Source organism: Astyanax mexicanus, chromosome 18, assembly GCF_023375975.1.
Source record: "Astyanax mexicanus isolate ESR-SI-001 chromosome 18, AstMex3_surface, whole genome shotgun sequence".
Classification (NCBI taxonomy): Eukaryota; Metazoa; Chordata; class Actinopteri; order Characiformes; family Acestrorhamphidae; genus Astyanax; species Astyanax mexicanus.
In genome coordinates this window covers 25,390,419-25,406,878 of record NC_064425.1, presented here as the reverse complement: position 1 = coordinate 25,406,878, position 16,460 = coordinate 25,390,419, and the positions used below count along the sequence as shown (strand labels likewise).

General features: G+C 39.2%; 1 protein-coding gene across 1 annotated transcript; it reads left to right on the top strand.

Moving 5' to 3' along the window:
- The first annotated feature begins 1,236 nt into the window (after positions 1-1,236).
- sarm1 (sterile alpha and TIR motif containing 1) lies at positions 1,237-16,189 on the top strand. Its single transcript, XM_007232334.4, has 8 exons — positions 1,237-2,305; positions 6,807-7,425; positions 8,597-8,809; positions 9,046-9,137; positions 9,734-10,060; positions 10,297-10,486; positions 12,902-13,023; positions 13,247-16,189. Exons 1-8 carry the CDS (start codon positions 1,851-1,853, stop codon positions 13,377-13,379), a joined length of 2,151 nt encoding a protein of 716 aa, XP_007232396.1. The 5' UTR covers positions 1,237-1,850; the 3' UTR covers positions 13,380-16,189.
- The last annotated feature ends 271 nt before the right edge of the window (positions 16,190-16,460 follow it).

The window sequence follows — 16,460 nt, the reverse complement described above, 5'->3', positions numbered from 1 at the left end:
GAGCGTTTTCTAATTTGTGCTCACGATTTCTTAAAGCTCACGATTTCTTTAATTCAAGCTCACAAATTCTTTAGTTGGAGCGAATGATTTCTTGTCCCAAATAAAATACATAAAACCAAAGAATTATACATTTGTTAAAGCTATATTTTCTGAATTATGTGTTTATTTATTTATTTTTATCATGCATGTGATAATGATGTAACCAGATTTAAGAAGCGGTGCGTTTCCTTGGAGGCTGATTGAATGTTATTGAGAAATAATAAACACAATTCCACATTGCATCATGACTTTGACTTGATATGATTCATATAGCACACATACGGTCACCCTACATCAGTATAATTTTAGTTTACTTTATTAATGACTATAATTGACTGTATTTGTATTCCTTTTTAATACGTTTCAATAAGCTCCGCAATGTACTGTGCGTGCTCTGTATTATCTAACTGTAACTAGAGCATTAATAAGCAACAGGTTATAAATATATCTATCTTATGATAATCACGCAGCCCTGTAACAGATCAAGAGCGGAAAATGCTCCTTTCCCTTCGAGACGCTTTTTGATGTATTTTTGATGAATCTTAGCATTCCTCCTTAAACCAGCTTGCTGCAGAGATTTTGACAAACATAGTTAACTTACACTTTATTTTTTTGCTAGCAAAGGGGTTTATTTATTTTATAAAACAAATAAATATCTTGCACAAATAGTTAATTACTGTTTTTAATTCGTTAAAGTTTTTATCTGTTTAGTTCCATTCATCCCACTCATTGAGGACTCGCGGGCTCCCTCTAGCGGTCCGCAGTCATTTTCTGCTATAACGGGGGACACAGTAAGTGGGCAGGCTCTCCGTCAACTGGTGTTCTGTCCAGTTGTGTTACCCTGTCAAACCGTGCTACCCTATTGTATATTTAACTGTAAAATACAAAAGATACACCCTATTACAACATGTTCCCAGTATAAGTCCCAGTAGATGCTGCTAGCTAGTATATTTGGATAGCATTTATAACTGTATCACGGTAAATTTATGGCAATGAGAAGTCATTACAAACTGCTTTTGTATTTTTTAAATAATAATTGTTGTATTTATTATTATTATTTTTCATTTATACTTTTGTGCAATTACAGTGAGTCCAGGTTGTTTAATGCACAAAAAAAAAAAAAAAATAGATTTATTATAAAATAAAAAACGTAGGTCAGCGCATGCGCAGTGCCTTTAGGAAGCACGTATCGATGGGTAGCATAACACGACGGAACACCCCGGCCCTGCCAGGCAGCTCGGAGGAAGGATGCTCGGATGATGCGGAGAGAGAGTCAGCGGAGGAAACAAATCAGAGCGTAGACTTTACTTTATTAAGGGAAAAGCTCATCAGCTGTTTAATAAGAGAGAAGAAAGAGCTGATACGCATTGTTTCTTTTTTAAACGATGACAGAGCTACTCTGTGTCTGACAGCACTCGGGCTTTGTCTGATTGAATATAAACACGGTCTGTGTGACGGGTGAACTGTAGGTAATGCAGGTTGTTTTCAGCTGATGGTAATGCTCGTGTGTGATTATTTTCGGTAGCAGGGCGGATATGTGTGTGTTTTGTTAGTGTGAGCTGATGATAGCTCTGTTATTTCTGATAATTCATCTCTACAGGCCTCGGAGGAATCAGTAATATTAGTTAGATGTCGTGGGATCTAAGTTGCTAAAATTATCTTATTAAATTCAGCTGATACTGAATTAACACAGTAACACAGCTTTTAGCCACAATCTCAGACCGTCCTTTATCTAATTCACAGCCAAACACACAGCTTTTGACCTCCCAGCTCCTCCGACGTCACGCCGGGCGATGAGAAACGTTTGGTAGATGTTTTTGTCCTTCCTCGTTTGTCTCAGTAAGCTCTGCCGTCGCTTCTCCATGTTCAGCTCAGACAGACTCACTGTGCCCGACTATGTCAGCCGGCTCCAACCCCGCAGAACCAGCTCTGACCCCAAGGCCGTCTCACCAGGTGTCCACACCGAGGTCCAGGCGGTGCTGGAAGCCTCCCTGCCGGCTCTGAGAGCGGCCATGAGGACCCTCAGGTCCGCCAGAGACACCGGCGAGCTGGAAGAGACCCGCAGAGCCATCGCTGAAACCTTCCAGCTGGTGGAGGAGGCCTGGGTCCTGCCCACAGTCGGTCGGCAAGTAGCAGAAGAAATGTGCAACAGGATCCGGCTGGATGGAGGTCTGGAGCTTCTCCTGCAGCTCCTGCAGGCGCCTGCTGTGGACATCACTTACGAGTCAGCCAAGCTGCTGGAGCAGATCCTCATCTCAGAGAACAGGTAACTAGCAGATTACAGCTTTAATTCATGGTGAATCAAATACAAATGGCCAAAGGTGGCAAACAATACTGTATTGTCTTTATCCAGAGTCAGCTATGAAGATCAACAGAAGACCTTTATACAATATAGCTTTTCATAAAATATTTTAATATAAATCATATTACATATTTATAATGATAACTATATTCTTCACAGATTGCAGGCAACACAGTTAACAAGGGTTGCACCGAAGTTTTTAATAAATTGGCCCGAAAACGCCAAAAATGGAATTTCATTACATTTTCTCTTGATTTTTGAACTATAGTTTAACCCCAGCAGACATATCAACAAGGCACAATACAATATAAAATTAACTGGTTTGATGTACAATATTATATTTTGTCACTTATTTGTTGGAAATAATAAATTGATTTTTGCATAAAAAGATTCACTTTCTGAATATTCAGTGCACCAGTACTGTTAACACTGGTACTAACATACAGTGCTTGGTTGAAAGCTAAATGTTTTCATATTATATGGCACACTTCTTTAAAGGGGCACTAAACCCACTAATGTTTGCTCACTCCACCCTCAGCTCAAATAAAAAAATAATCAAATAAATGGGTGGGGTATTGTGGGAAGGGCACTGGGTGATGTATGGGTTTAGAGGCAGGGCAGGATGGAGAAGTGATTGGCAGAGTACACGGAAATATCATCCACGCCTATAGTACAGTTGAAACTGAAAGTTTAGGAATTGTTTATAAAAAAATTTAAGCAGGACGGGTATGTTTAACTACTTCAAAGGAACACATGTCGTGGAAATCGACAAAGACAGTCAACGAGCCGGGATGCCAAAAAGAGAAGGTTTTTATTTTTAATTTGTTTTGCTAACCAACCCCATAATCCCTTTATTAAATTCTATAAATTCTATCCAGTCACATACCTCTCCGACATTATTCAACAACTTAATTATTTATATTAACATTTTTCCCAACCTTGCTTACATTAAAGTACACTGTACTCATGATTGGGTATCCACATTTTCACATTTTTATTTTAGAACTGTCTTATAGCGTATGCATATGTATATTATATTATATTTCTATTTCACATTTGTCACTGTCATAATAGATGTCATTGCACTTTACTCTGTTAATTATTTAATTATTTATGACCATTAGTAACATCTACTGCACTGCTCCGTTTACAGATAGATCTTTACCTTGTATATTTAGGTTTTTTATATCCTTATATTTTCTTATATATATATATATATATATATACATACATACATATCTACCCACACAAAAGCCTTTTCCTTTTCTGTTCGCCTCTGTGTATTATTCTATTTCCCTACTGAACTTATGTTCTATTTTCTATGATATCTCACAAGCGTTAATTCACAAATTAAAAATCAACCTCTCAGTCTAAAACCCAATGGGCTGGACCAACTCCAACTACTTCACCTTGGACTCCTCCCCTGCAGTGGGACTCATCCATTTCCTATTTCGTTGTCACTCACGACTTCGTACACACACTCTTTAATTCGCTGCCATACACTTTCTCACTCACTGCCACACACACATTCTTTCTCTCCGCCAACACAAGATACACATTTTCTGTTTCTCTCTCAGGAAAACTGGACCCGCACACTTTCACACTCACAGGTACACTTTTAATCCCTTTAACAGACACTCGTACACCCTTTTCTTTTCCTCTCTGTCAGTCGCACTGTCGCACACACTTCTGTTTCACTCACTCTAAACAGGAAAAGACGAGAGGATAAAAACCAGACAGAAAAATTTAGAAGTGAGAAAAGAACGGAAGCGGTGCGGAGCAAAGCCAAAAAAAAAATTTAGATAGCAAAAAAATTTATAAGACACTTGTCTTTCGGCATCCCCGTTCATTTCCCCTTAGAAAATGTACTTTAACAAAGCTTCCCCTCTGGCCCGAAACCCCCCGATCTCAACACACAGATGAGGGATCGATCCATTTTTTCACCAGCAGGTTCGCGACTCTATCGCTCTTCCTATGTGCTCACAGCCCCGTCAAACTGTGCCCTCCGTTTTCTTAAAAAAAAAACAGGGGAAAAAATCTTTAACCTTTAAATATCGTCATACAAAGGCGGGTTATCCGGCCCCAGGAACCAGTTTTTCTGGGCTATGCCCCAAATCTTGGATTGAGGCAAACACACAGCACCAAAAAACTTACAGGTTCCTCTTTTTGCCTCTAACCTCTTCACACCAACTCAGACTGTGTGCCAGGGGGCTCAAACCAGACGAAGAAAGATATAAAAATATACTCACACGTGGTGCGGCTGCAGCGGCCCCGGACACCCCTCGACCCCCAGAGAAAACGCCTTTTCCTCTAAAAAACAGTTGAGGTTCTAAGGTTGGGTTTCTTTTTTTTTTAACCCAAGAGCGTCCTCCGCTTTTCTTGCAGGGTCTAGAGGTCCCGGTGCACGAGCAGCCCACCGCAGGGACGCCAATTTGTCGTGGAAATCGACAAAGACAGTCAACGAGCCGGGATGCCAAAAAGAGAAGGTTTTTATTTTGAAGTTGCAAAAAGGAAAAATAAAGCAATGAATGAAGATGAAAAAAAGTCAGGAAAGATCGGAAAAAGCCCCTTTCTGTGTCGACTGGGCATTTTTATACAGTCCCCCCTGCATACATGAGGCAATCCCCTCGTGATCTGTTTGGAACAGGTCCCTACCAAATATAAAAAGAGGAACAGAAACTGCACGTACCAGAAGATAAGCTTTTTAGGAGAGAATAATTCATGAATCAGAAAGCTCTATTTTACTATGACAAAACAGTTTCCAGGCAAACCTGATTTTCATTCCTTGAGGAGAGAATAATTCATAAATCAGAAAACACCATTTGCTATGACCCGCTAGTCTCCAGGCAGAACTCAATTTTCATCTCTTTAGGCCTCAAATCTGAGTCTGTATGTCCCAGGAGCAGAGAATACACAGTTCACATAAAATCAATGATAACATACTGATTGAATGATTAACAGGATGAATATTGAATGATTAACAGGAATAATCAGTATAATTGATTATGAATACATGAAGTAAATCAGGAATACATGGAATAAATGTTGATTTTCCCCCACACACATTTCAACTATTATTGGAAAAAGATATTGTTTAGGGTTTACTGGCTGTTTAAGCTTTGTTGACACTTTTTTAGGTTTAACCATGTTCCTCTCTTCCATCCCATCTCAATGTTTCTTAGACTGAAAATCTGTAAAAAAAAAAAAAAATTCAGTGGCATTTATATGTGTATGTAGAGTTATATATTTTCGGTACTGTGCAAATATATTGGGACACCTGCTCATTCATTGTTTTTTTTCTGAAAGCAAGATAATGCAAAGATTGTCCAGGCAAGATTTTTAACGAGGTTTTGGAGCCTTGCTTTGATTTGTTTGCATTTATTGCATAGAGCTTTAGTGAGGTCTGGATGTTGGATAGTTAGATAGTTACCACCCCACCTCATCCTCAACTCCTCAAATCATTTCAAAATATTAGATGAAGCACCATCATTCCAGAGAACACAGTCCCACTGTTACACTGCTCAGTAATGTTTTTTTTTTTTTGCTTAGATGACAGTTCTGTACATCTTGTCATTTTCTCAGTTAGCTTTATGAGGTAGAGTCACCTGGAATGGCTTTCAGTTGTGCTTTGTTACTTGTTATTTGAATTTCTTCCCATCTTAATGTGTTTGAGAGCATCAGGAATTGATTTGGTATACAGTATATAGCTTCAATTTTTTTTTGTAAGGTGACTACATTATTCCTTATGTGTGACCTCAGTATTCATTTACAATGTAGGAAAAATGAAAACATTGATTGAGAACGTGTGTTCAAACCTTTCATTGGTACTGTATAGTGTCTATGAGTAATTATTTAATGGCAATACTCTTTGTTTATAGACTGTTATTTAGTGTCTTTGTTGCCGTTGTAAACCATTTGTGAATGTGAGAAAGAACAAAAGGAGACTGATTTGCATAGGATCAAGACAAATTATAATTCTACTTAACATTAATGATCAGCCTAAGGCTATCACAAACGATACTTCAGCTCATGCTAAAGCTCCACCCCTCCACAGTTAGGGGGGTTATAACCAGAGCACCCCATCTTATTGTCTGTGCTTTTTTATTAAAAATATGCAAGTGTATACTTTATATTACATTACACTGCATTTACACTGCACAAGCTTTTATCCAAAGGGAGTTACAAATAATGAGTATATAGCAATATGAGACATAGAAGTCCAAGGCAAAATATATATATTCACTAGAGACATTCAATAAAGGAGCTTGGCGGCCGGAAGGTAATATAAGCTTTTAGGAGTAGGTGCAAGTAGGAGGGAGTATGAGGAAGTATACATATGTTTAAGCAGTGTGTGTGACTTAAAACAGCCGAATTGACTAATTACAAAAATTCTCTAGATACGTCTTGACATTTTATGTATAAATTATAATCATGTGGAAATTATATACACCCATGTCTTTTGCAGAGACTATGTGGCACGCATGGGCCTTGGGGTGATTCTGAACCTGACCCGTGAGCTTGAGGATGCCCAGCTGGCGCGCAGCATCTCTGGCATCCTGGAGCACATGTTCAAACACACAGAGGAGACGTCTGCGCAACTTATCAGCAACGGAGCTCTGGACGCCCTGCTGTTCTGGTGCCGAGGCACGGACCCCACCGTTCTGCGCCACTGTGCTGTGGCACTGGCCAACTGTGCCATGTATGGTGGCCATCGCTGCCAGCGACTGATGATCGAGAAGCAGGCGGCCGAGTGGCTGTTCCCACTGGCCTTCTCCAAAGAGGATGAGTTGATCCGCTTCTATGCCTGCCTGGCCGTGGCTGTGCTTGCTGCTAACAGGGAGGTGGAGAAGGAGGTGGTGAAGTCCGGCACTCTGGAACTGGTTGAACCCTTCATCGCCTCTCTAGATCCAGATGAGTTTGCCCGCAGCTTGCAGGACAGTGCGGACAGCGTACAGGGCCGCACGGCCGCTGATCTGCAGCACCTGCTGCCCCTGCTGGATGGCACAAGACTGGAGGGGAAGTGCATTGCTGCTTTCTATCTCTGTGCAGAGACCAGCATCAAATCTCGTCAGCGAAACACCAAGGTGAGCTCGGAATTGAACAGGATGTGTATGACGTGTAATTGTAATAAAACATCAGATCAGTATATCATTTTTAATCATATTTAATGGCAGAAATGGACAGAATACAGCAACAACACAATAGTGCCAGTAGTATACAAGAACAAATCTGCATTTAATTGAACAAATAAAAAATAAAAATCTGCCATACAGCACACCCAAACGGACATGACATGCCGGAGGGCCAAACAAGGCCTGAGCTACAGTCTTAAATTGTATTATAAAGACATAGTGCTCTTGTTAAAGTGCACAGTCAATGGAACAGATGTTCAGTTAAACTAAAAATGCAACTAGTGGTGTTAAAGGGCATACGGGTTAATCTACAGTTACAGTAGATATCAGGAATGCCAGTGTAATTTATTTCTCCCATTTTCAAAGTTAATTTTGAAGTTTGTAACAGACATTAAAGGGACAATTTGGCAAAATGACCAAACGTGAAATTAACAGGATTTATCCTTTACCCAGGAGGGTGTGGATTAGCCAAAATGCATTTTTATTCTGACAGGTGATTCCTTAGTTAACAAGGAAGATGCTAGGGTAATGTTGCTAACAAACACTGAACTAACACTGTCTCTAATCTTATCTCTGTAAATATATGCTCCGACTCTCTCAGCCTTCTCAAAACTCATCCATACCGTCTTTTGTTTGGCATAGACTAATTTGTCCTTTAGAACATGGCATAACTAATGTTAGTCTATAAAGACACCCTACGTTTTTAGGTACATATACAGTGCAGTATGTGCTGTTACTATACACTAGTTGTTGTTTACAAAGGTTATGTTACATGCATCCGTTATATCATGCTTTAATTAGAAAACAGTTATTGTGACCATTTTCAAGTGGCATTTTCACACCAGCACTATTTGGTCCGGTTAAATCAGACCCTAGTTTGTTTGTACCCTTAGTGCGCTTCGATTGAGCAGGTGTGAAAACAGTAATTGCACTCGGGTGTGGATCAAAACAAAGGGACTGAGACTGCTCCACTGCTAGTGGAGGTGGTGTGTAAGTGATCTTTAAGTAATCTTTAAGGAACTGCCACAATACAACACCTGTACCAAGAAGACAACATTAAAAAAGGCCAATTTGATAATGACATTAGTTCATAGTTCTTTATCCTCTTTCTTCCTTTATTCAGATATTCCAGGAGATTGGAGCAGTGCAAAGCCTAAAGAGGATTGTCATGTACTCAAGTAATGCCACTACACTCTCTCTGGCCAAGCGAGCCTTGGCTATGATGGGTGAAGATGTTCCACGTCGCATACTCTCTACAGTGCCTAACTGGAAAACTGTGGAAGTGCTGAGGTGGCTGCAGCAGATTGGCTTTAGTGCCTTTAGTGATCGGTTCCAGGTTTGTAAATTGTGTTGGTGGATGCAGTACATACACTTAGTATTAGCATTAGCTATATATGCTATTGGACAGTCTTTGCTTTTTTCATTCATCTGATATGGGACAGCTCTACAAAAAAAATCAAAGCTTGATTTTTTTTTTCTTATATTTTATGATATAATTTTATTTATATTATATAATAAAAGCATTGCTGCATTAGATTGGTTGACTCTTTTGACTCTTTTAATGTTTGTCAGGAGTTTCAAGTGGATGGAGACCTGCTACTCAACATCACAGAAGAGGATCTGATGAATGATTTGGGAATGACGTCTGGGCTCACACGCAAAAGGTTGGTGTAAATGAAGACAACTTGTGGAAACATGAAAAACAATATAGCATACATTGTTTACAGGATGTGCCCATATTAAATGAATTGCCCCTAAATTATAAAAAATAAGAGACTTAAAAATGAAGAGTTTGTTTGATTTACCAAATTGAAAACCTCTGGAATATAATCAAGATGAAGATGGATGATCACAAGCCATCAAACCAAGCTGAACTGCTTGAATTCTTGCACCAGGAGTAGCATAAAGTTATCCAAAATCAGTGTGTAAGACTGGTGGAGGAGAACATGCCACAATGCATGAAAAATGATTTCTGAAAACTTAATGAATATGAACTTGTTTTCTTTGCATTATTTGAGGTCTGAAAGCTTTGCATCTTTTTTTGTTATTTCAGCCATTTCCCATTTTCTGCAAAAAAATGCTTTAAATGTCAATATTTTTATTTGGAATTTAGAAGAAATGTCCGTAGTTTATAGAATAAAACAACAATGTTTATTTTACACAAACATATACCTATAAATAGCAAAATCAGAGAAACTGATTCAGAAACTCTTAAATTTTTCCAGAGCTGTATCTTGTCATGTTTCTGCCATGTTTTCAGGTTTCTACGAGATTTGCGGGTCCTGAAAACCTACGCCAACTACTCCATGTGTGACCCCAATAACCTGGCTGATTGGCTGGCAGACTTGGACCCTCGTTTTCGTCAGTACACCTATGGCATGGTGCAGTCTGGCGTGGACAGCAACAACATCCTCCAGATAACAGACCAGCAGCTGCAGTCAGACTGCCGAGTGGAGAACGGGATTCATCGAGCCCAGATCCTTTCGGCTGCCCGTCGACCTGTCAGACCCTGTCTCACTGACTCGCATCCTGCAGGCCCGGATGTGTTCATCAGCTATCGTCGCACCACTGGCTCTCAGCTTGCCAGGTCAGAGTGAATGTCAGGAATTATACTGTATTATACTACAAACACTGTAACAAACATTGTAATGCTTTTTTTTTTTATAATATTCGCAAATAGGTTAATTTAAACAGGTTACTATAATCTGTCTTTCAATTAAATCTTCAACTAGTTAAAACTTTATATGAATGCTGGAAATCTGGAAAAAATGAAAGAGCTTCAGTCAGATGGAAAACTTGCTTTTTGATTCTCTTTCTCTTCAGCCTGCTGAAGGTGCACTTGCAGGTGCGTGGCTTCAGTGTCTTCATCGATGTGGAGAAGCTGGAGGCGGGCAAGTTTGAGGAGAAGCTGATAAGCAGTGTGCAACGAGCACGCAACTTCATTCTGGTGTTGTCAGCCAATGCTCTGGACAAATGCATGGGAGACACAGGCATGAAAGACTGGGTTCATAAGGTTAGAACAGAACTTTACCTTAACCACTATGAATTTAAATACTGTACCTAGTAGAGCAGGGGTCCTCAAACTTTTAAACTAAAGGGCCAGCTCACTGTTTTTCAGTCTTCTGGGGGGCCGGACTAAAAATAAACATTAAAAACTATTTATCATGTGATACTGGTTGCATAATATATGCGATATGTGTAATTCACAATGCAGACATTTTAATGATTTATTAAGTAATAATTTCCATTATCCTACCTCATACAGTGCTTTTCCATAAGTTAATGTGAACTGTGAGCCTGCTTCTGGCTGAAAGACTGTCAATGTCAGGTTCCATGTTTGTTACTGTCAGTCGTAACAAGTGATGCAAATGTTCATCAGAGAGTCTGGATCTCGTTCGACACTTGAGCTGTTTCATCCTGGAAAAAGTCTGCTCACAGATGTAGGTGCTCCCAAAAATTGTTGTCATTTTGAGTGCGTGTTTTTTTAGATTTGGGTACGTCTCACCGGGAAGAGAGGCATAGAAATCAACCAAAGTGCTGGACTTGAATGCGTCTTTAAGGTTGTCAAAATTTTGTAGTTCAGCCAGTTCCAGCTGGTAAATTGGATCGATGCAGTCAATGTCTGCAGCAAAGGGACTCTGGAAAAGACGAATGTCTTTGGCGTGGGCATGAAGCTCTTGAAATCTCACCTGAAATTCGCGTTGCAAAATTTCCAAGGCCTCCGCACATTTTTCAGTCGGGAATCCAAGTGAAGGCACCTCAGCTGCTCGTTTCTGTGTAGTGGGAAAATGGCAGAAATTTTTCTCCTTCACATGTTTAAGGAGGAGACCCAGTTTTACTTCAAACGCCTTTACATACGAATGCATGTCACTGATGAGTCTTCTCTTGCCTTGGAGCTGCACATTAAGACTGTTGAGTAGGTCGGTTACATCTGTTAAGAAAGCAAGGTGCCATTTCCATTCTTCATCGGTGAGTTCTGGCACAGCTTTGTTTTTGGACAGCATAAACGTGTTGATCTCGGGGAGCAGGTCGTTGAAACGTTTCAAAACTCTCCCTCGACTCAACCAGCGGACCTCAGTGTGGTACAGCACATCTTCGTAATCAGCATTTAGCTCAGACAAAAAATCCTGAAACTGCCTGTGGTTAAGAGCATGAGCTCTGATGAAATTAACACAGGACACCACAATTTTCATGACAGAATCCCACTTAACTGCTTTGCAACAGAGTGCTTGTTGATGGATCAAGCAGTGTATGGCGATCGGACGAGGATGGCCGCGTTCACTCATTTTTCTGTTGATACGCGCTATCACTCCTTTCATAGAACCCACCATGCTCGGCGCACCATCCGTGGTCACACTCACTTATTTAGCCCAGTCCAGATCTAAATCCGCCACCGTTTGGTGAACTTTCCTGTAGATGTCCTCTCCTGTTGTCGTTCCCTTGATGCTTTGTAGTCCAGCAAGCTCCTCTGTGACTTCGAACTTATCATTAGTTCCGCGGATGAAAATCAACAGTTGCGCCGTGTCACGCACATCGTTGCTTTCGTCAAGAGCCAGTGAAAAGGAGCAAAGTCTTTTTGTCTGAGTTTGCAGCTGAAGGTGCAAATTGTCGCCCATTTCTTCTACTCTCCGTGTTACTGTGGGTGCGGATAGACTCACCGCGCTGAACAGGTCCGCCTCCTTGACAACCGCCGTCAGGCACTGTTTTACAAACTCTCCGTCGGTGAACAGCTTTCCACTGCTAGCTATTAGCTTGGCCACTTGAAAGCTAGCTCGAACTGATGATATATTTAGGTGTTTTTGCTTTATAAAAGAATTTTGCTGAGTCTCCAACACATGTTTCAGTTTTGCTATTTTGTCTGTCCTCACTTGCCCCGTCAGACAGCCGAACTTGTCTTTATGGCGCGATTCATAATGGCGGCGCAGGTTGTATTCCTTAAACACGGCGACTGACTCCTGGCATATGAGACAAACAGCCTTTTCTTTACATTGCACAAAAAGGTAGTCAGAGGTCCACTGTTGATTAAATACTCTGCACTCAGAGTCGATTTTTCTTTTCCTCGACATTCCGTCAGATGTGAGTCTCAGAGCTCATGCGAACAGCACAGAGCGAGTGGTAGTATGTTGTCTGATTACCGTGGGAAATAGCCTTCTGTTTTTTTTCATCTGTCTACGGAGACTCTCGATGGCCAATTGTCATTTTTTTTTACTTTTTTTCCCCGTATAGCTAATGCTGCTTGCGCGAGGGGCCAGGGAGCAGGTACTGCTGTTGTAGATAAAGGGGCCGGTCAAATGAGCGCAGGGGGCCGTATGTGGCCCGCGGGCCGTAGTTTGAGGACCCCTGTAGTAGAGTAACAATTTCAACCTCATTTCATGTAGTAGTCCACCCATGTGGCACTTACATATGCAGCTGTTTCTATTATCTGCAGGAGATTGTCACTGCTCTCCAGGGGAAGAAGAACATTGTCCCCGTCACTGACAACTTTATGTGGCCTGATCCCAACTCTCTGCCTGAGGACATGCGTGCCATTCTAAATTTTAATGGCATTAAGTGAGTTACTATTTAAAACCGATGTAAAGTATTATTCTACACAGTATGTGGTTAGAATGAATTATTAATTCATACTGCTTCAGATCAGTGTAACCTTTTAATTTATAATAATTGTCTATTGCTGTATCCTATAAATGCTTTGGATAATGACAGATTATTGACATGAAATAATTAGATATGCTTATCTAAAATATTCACCGTTTTTTTGTCTCCAATGCTACAGGTGGTCCCACGAGTATCAGGAAGCCACCATAGATAAGATTCTGCGTTTTCTTAAAGGACACCCCTGTCAAGATCAGCCAGACAGCTCGAAGAGCAGCAAGGAACCACAGAGCAACCCTGCAAAGAGTCATTAATGTCTACTTCTGCCAGCAGACTGTGGATGCTACTGAATACTGAGTACATTATTCAGAATAAATAAGGATTCTAGACAGATGGTGAATAAGTGATGCACTGTTTTTTTTTTATTTAGAAAAAATGCCCTAAAGCCTGCAGCCTGAGCATATTGCATATTGTAAAAGTAGCATATTGCACACAACACTGATTCAGTAGATCAAATACCAACATAAATTCACAAATGTAGCCAAATTAATGAACAAAGATAAATTCACAGGCCAAAACTGCTACATTTCAGGCCAAAGCTGCTAAGTTGCATTAGCTACACTATATGTCCAAATGTTTGTAGACACCCCATGCATTTAGACACTTAAAATAATTTAATGACGCTCTTTGGTAGGTTAGATGTCCAACTATACACTTACAGCATGTCTAGTCCCTGTAAAGAAGTATTGCTAATAGACTATCTTGAGCAGACTCTCTATTGGCTTTGTTTTCAATGCCAGGTGTGGTCTAGAGGAGTATAAAGCCCGCCAACATTGAACTGTGTAGCAGTGGAACTGTGGAATTCTCAGAAATGACTGTTCTCCTTCCAAGGTGGAATGAGATGAGGTGGAGAGCCAACCCACATCCTGACTAAAGCTCTTGTTCTCAAAAATCAAATAGCCTTTCCTGGACAGTAGAGACAGATGCACCAACAAAAGCAGCATACACTTCCATTTTATTTATATCCTTGATTTCAGAACAAAAAAAAATAATTAGCAGGTGTCCCAATACTGTGGTCCATATAGTGTATTTCTAAAATAACTATGCTGTTATGTACATGATTACTGACCTCGGTACAGTCAGTGTTTTTAATTTCTTTGTTAAAATGCTCCCTGTATATCCTACAGATAACACCTGGGTACTTAAATCTGAGTACAGCTAATGATTATATAAGTGCTTAAGAGGGACTGATAGAACTGTGGTTTTAACCGTCAATATAATACAGAGGTAAACCTACTACTAGGAGTAACTAAGTTCTGTACTGATGTAAAAACACACACATGATGTGAAATAAGTAGAGGAGGAGAAGATAAGGTGCAATCAAAAACTTTAGCCCTTAATACATGTATCTACTGCATATTCCAGTACTTGCCAGTGTGAAAATATCGCTGCCTATCACTCAGGAATATAAATGTGTCTGTCTGTCTGTTATTTATTAAATCCAGATCAGAACATAGACAAACTTGTGTTTAAATTTAATTTTCATGCATGTCATGTGACATTATTTAATGCAAATTCTGAACCTGGCATGCTTGTTCATGATTCATGTTAAATTCATATAGGTAATGGTAGCAAATGGTAGTTGCTGACCTTCTTATATAGTCTCTTTGAGTGAATGTACCAGATATCAAGGGCACTATTGCTAAATAGCTAATTCGATTCCCAGCTTGGTTATTAGGATTGTTAAGGATTATTTATTTTTTTGTTTGGATGATATACTGTCCCAGAAATAATTGCGATAAATGATATCATCATTTTACAATAATTTAATGCCACTAACAAAATTGCAATATAATAGCAATATAATGCAGTTACACCATTTTAAAGAGCAATTAACTTTTAAATTAAATGCATGAAGTTAGAATTGGAATATCAAGTTATTTAAATTATTTAAATAAATAAACCATACATAGAATACAAAAAGGATACCGTGATTAACAGTATGGATGACAAAGTTTCAACTAATTATTAATTGACACTAGTTAAGACATTATTAATCATTGCAACATTTGTTAACTAATGTCTCGATTCATTATTATTGTTATTTACAAAGTTCTTAAGCATTAGCATGTAATACTGTTTAATAATTTCCTAACTAGTGTCAATTTATAATTAGTTAAGACTTTGCTTAATCATTGAATCTTGATTTAACACTGTTAATTGTAATCCTTATTGCAAAGTGTTACCAAAATGCTATTTTTAAAGAAAGTTCACATAACGGCTCATTCATGGCTCTTTTTGCTAAAAAAAAAAAATTGAGGTCAGCAAAAAGTATTGCTTTTATGTTTATATAAGTTTATATAAGATGTAATTGAATAATCCCACATTTGGAAATAACTTGAACAACTTAACCTAACAGTCTTACACTAAAAAGTGTACATGAGTTTAGGAAGTTAAATATTACAGATTGCATGAAGTTCCATCAACCTTCTGTTTTATGTGACCACTTTGCAGGAAGTAAGAATGGAAAGTGGGACGAAACAAAGCAACAGAGGAACCTAGAGGGTAACTACGCTTAACGGCTCTAACCATAAACTCATTCATTACTCATCTGATGCCGACTTTGCATCATCTGCAATACAGTGAACCTATTATGGCTACTTGCCTCTGAACCAGCTTCTATATCACTATATATCACTATGCAGGTAAGACTGAAACTTCATGTAACAACAACATGCAGTATTGGGAAGACCTAAAACACTAGATATTGCTATTATCGATTGGTTACCTGTTTATTTTTTAACGGATCAGCAGAAGGTTTCTGGTTCCTAGTCTGTGATATTTGAGCCATGTAACATACTCTTAACATTAAAGGATACTATTGGACTTTTACAACCTAATCATTCCCTTACAGTGTTGATAGCTTTATCCTCATCTGGGCTAACTCTTCTTGCCTTAATGTTTAAACCTCATGTATGTATATTAATGCAGTGTGTTTAGTGCAGAAATCAACTGGTAATAACCAGAGAAACTGGAATTAGCCAAGTGATCAAGTAATAACTGTACAATATCAGGGTTTTGTTTGTTTTAAAAGAAAGTTAATAAAATGTCTTTAATTTCCTTACAGACTTGCGTCTTTTTGACTATTAACCTTGTATGTCTATAAGGGGCAGGCAACCGAACAGGAGAAAGAAAACCCTAACCGAACATTCACTAAAAATTCATTTTTGAGCATTTCTATTGGTTAATTTATCAAGAAATTGTGACAAAATACTTTTTAACATGTTACGTTGCACTAATTGCTGACACAGATGTGTCACACATGCATATACACGGCTTGTCTAGCCCCTGTATATAAGTATTCTTTCTATTGAGCATATAAAGAAGAATCTATG

What these genes read in the sequence shown, in the direction of transcription:
- sarm1 (XM_007232334.4), top strand. Translation starts at nt 1,851, where the DNA reads ATGTTTTTGTCCTTCCTCGTTTGTCTCAGTAAGCTCTGCCGTCGCTTC. An exon ending in CCTTTAGTGATCGGTTCCAG is followed by an intron (nt 8,810 to 9,045) that starts GTTTGTAAATTG and finishes AATGTTTGTCAG; the next exon opens with GAGTTTCAAGTGGATGGAGA. An exon ending in TGAAAGACTGGGTTCATAAG is followed by an intron (nt 10,487 to 12,901) that starts GTTAGAACAGAA and finishes TATTATCTGCAG; the next exon opens with GAGATTGTCACTGCTCTCCA.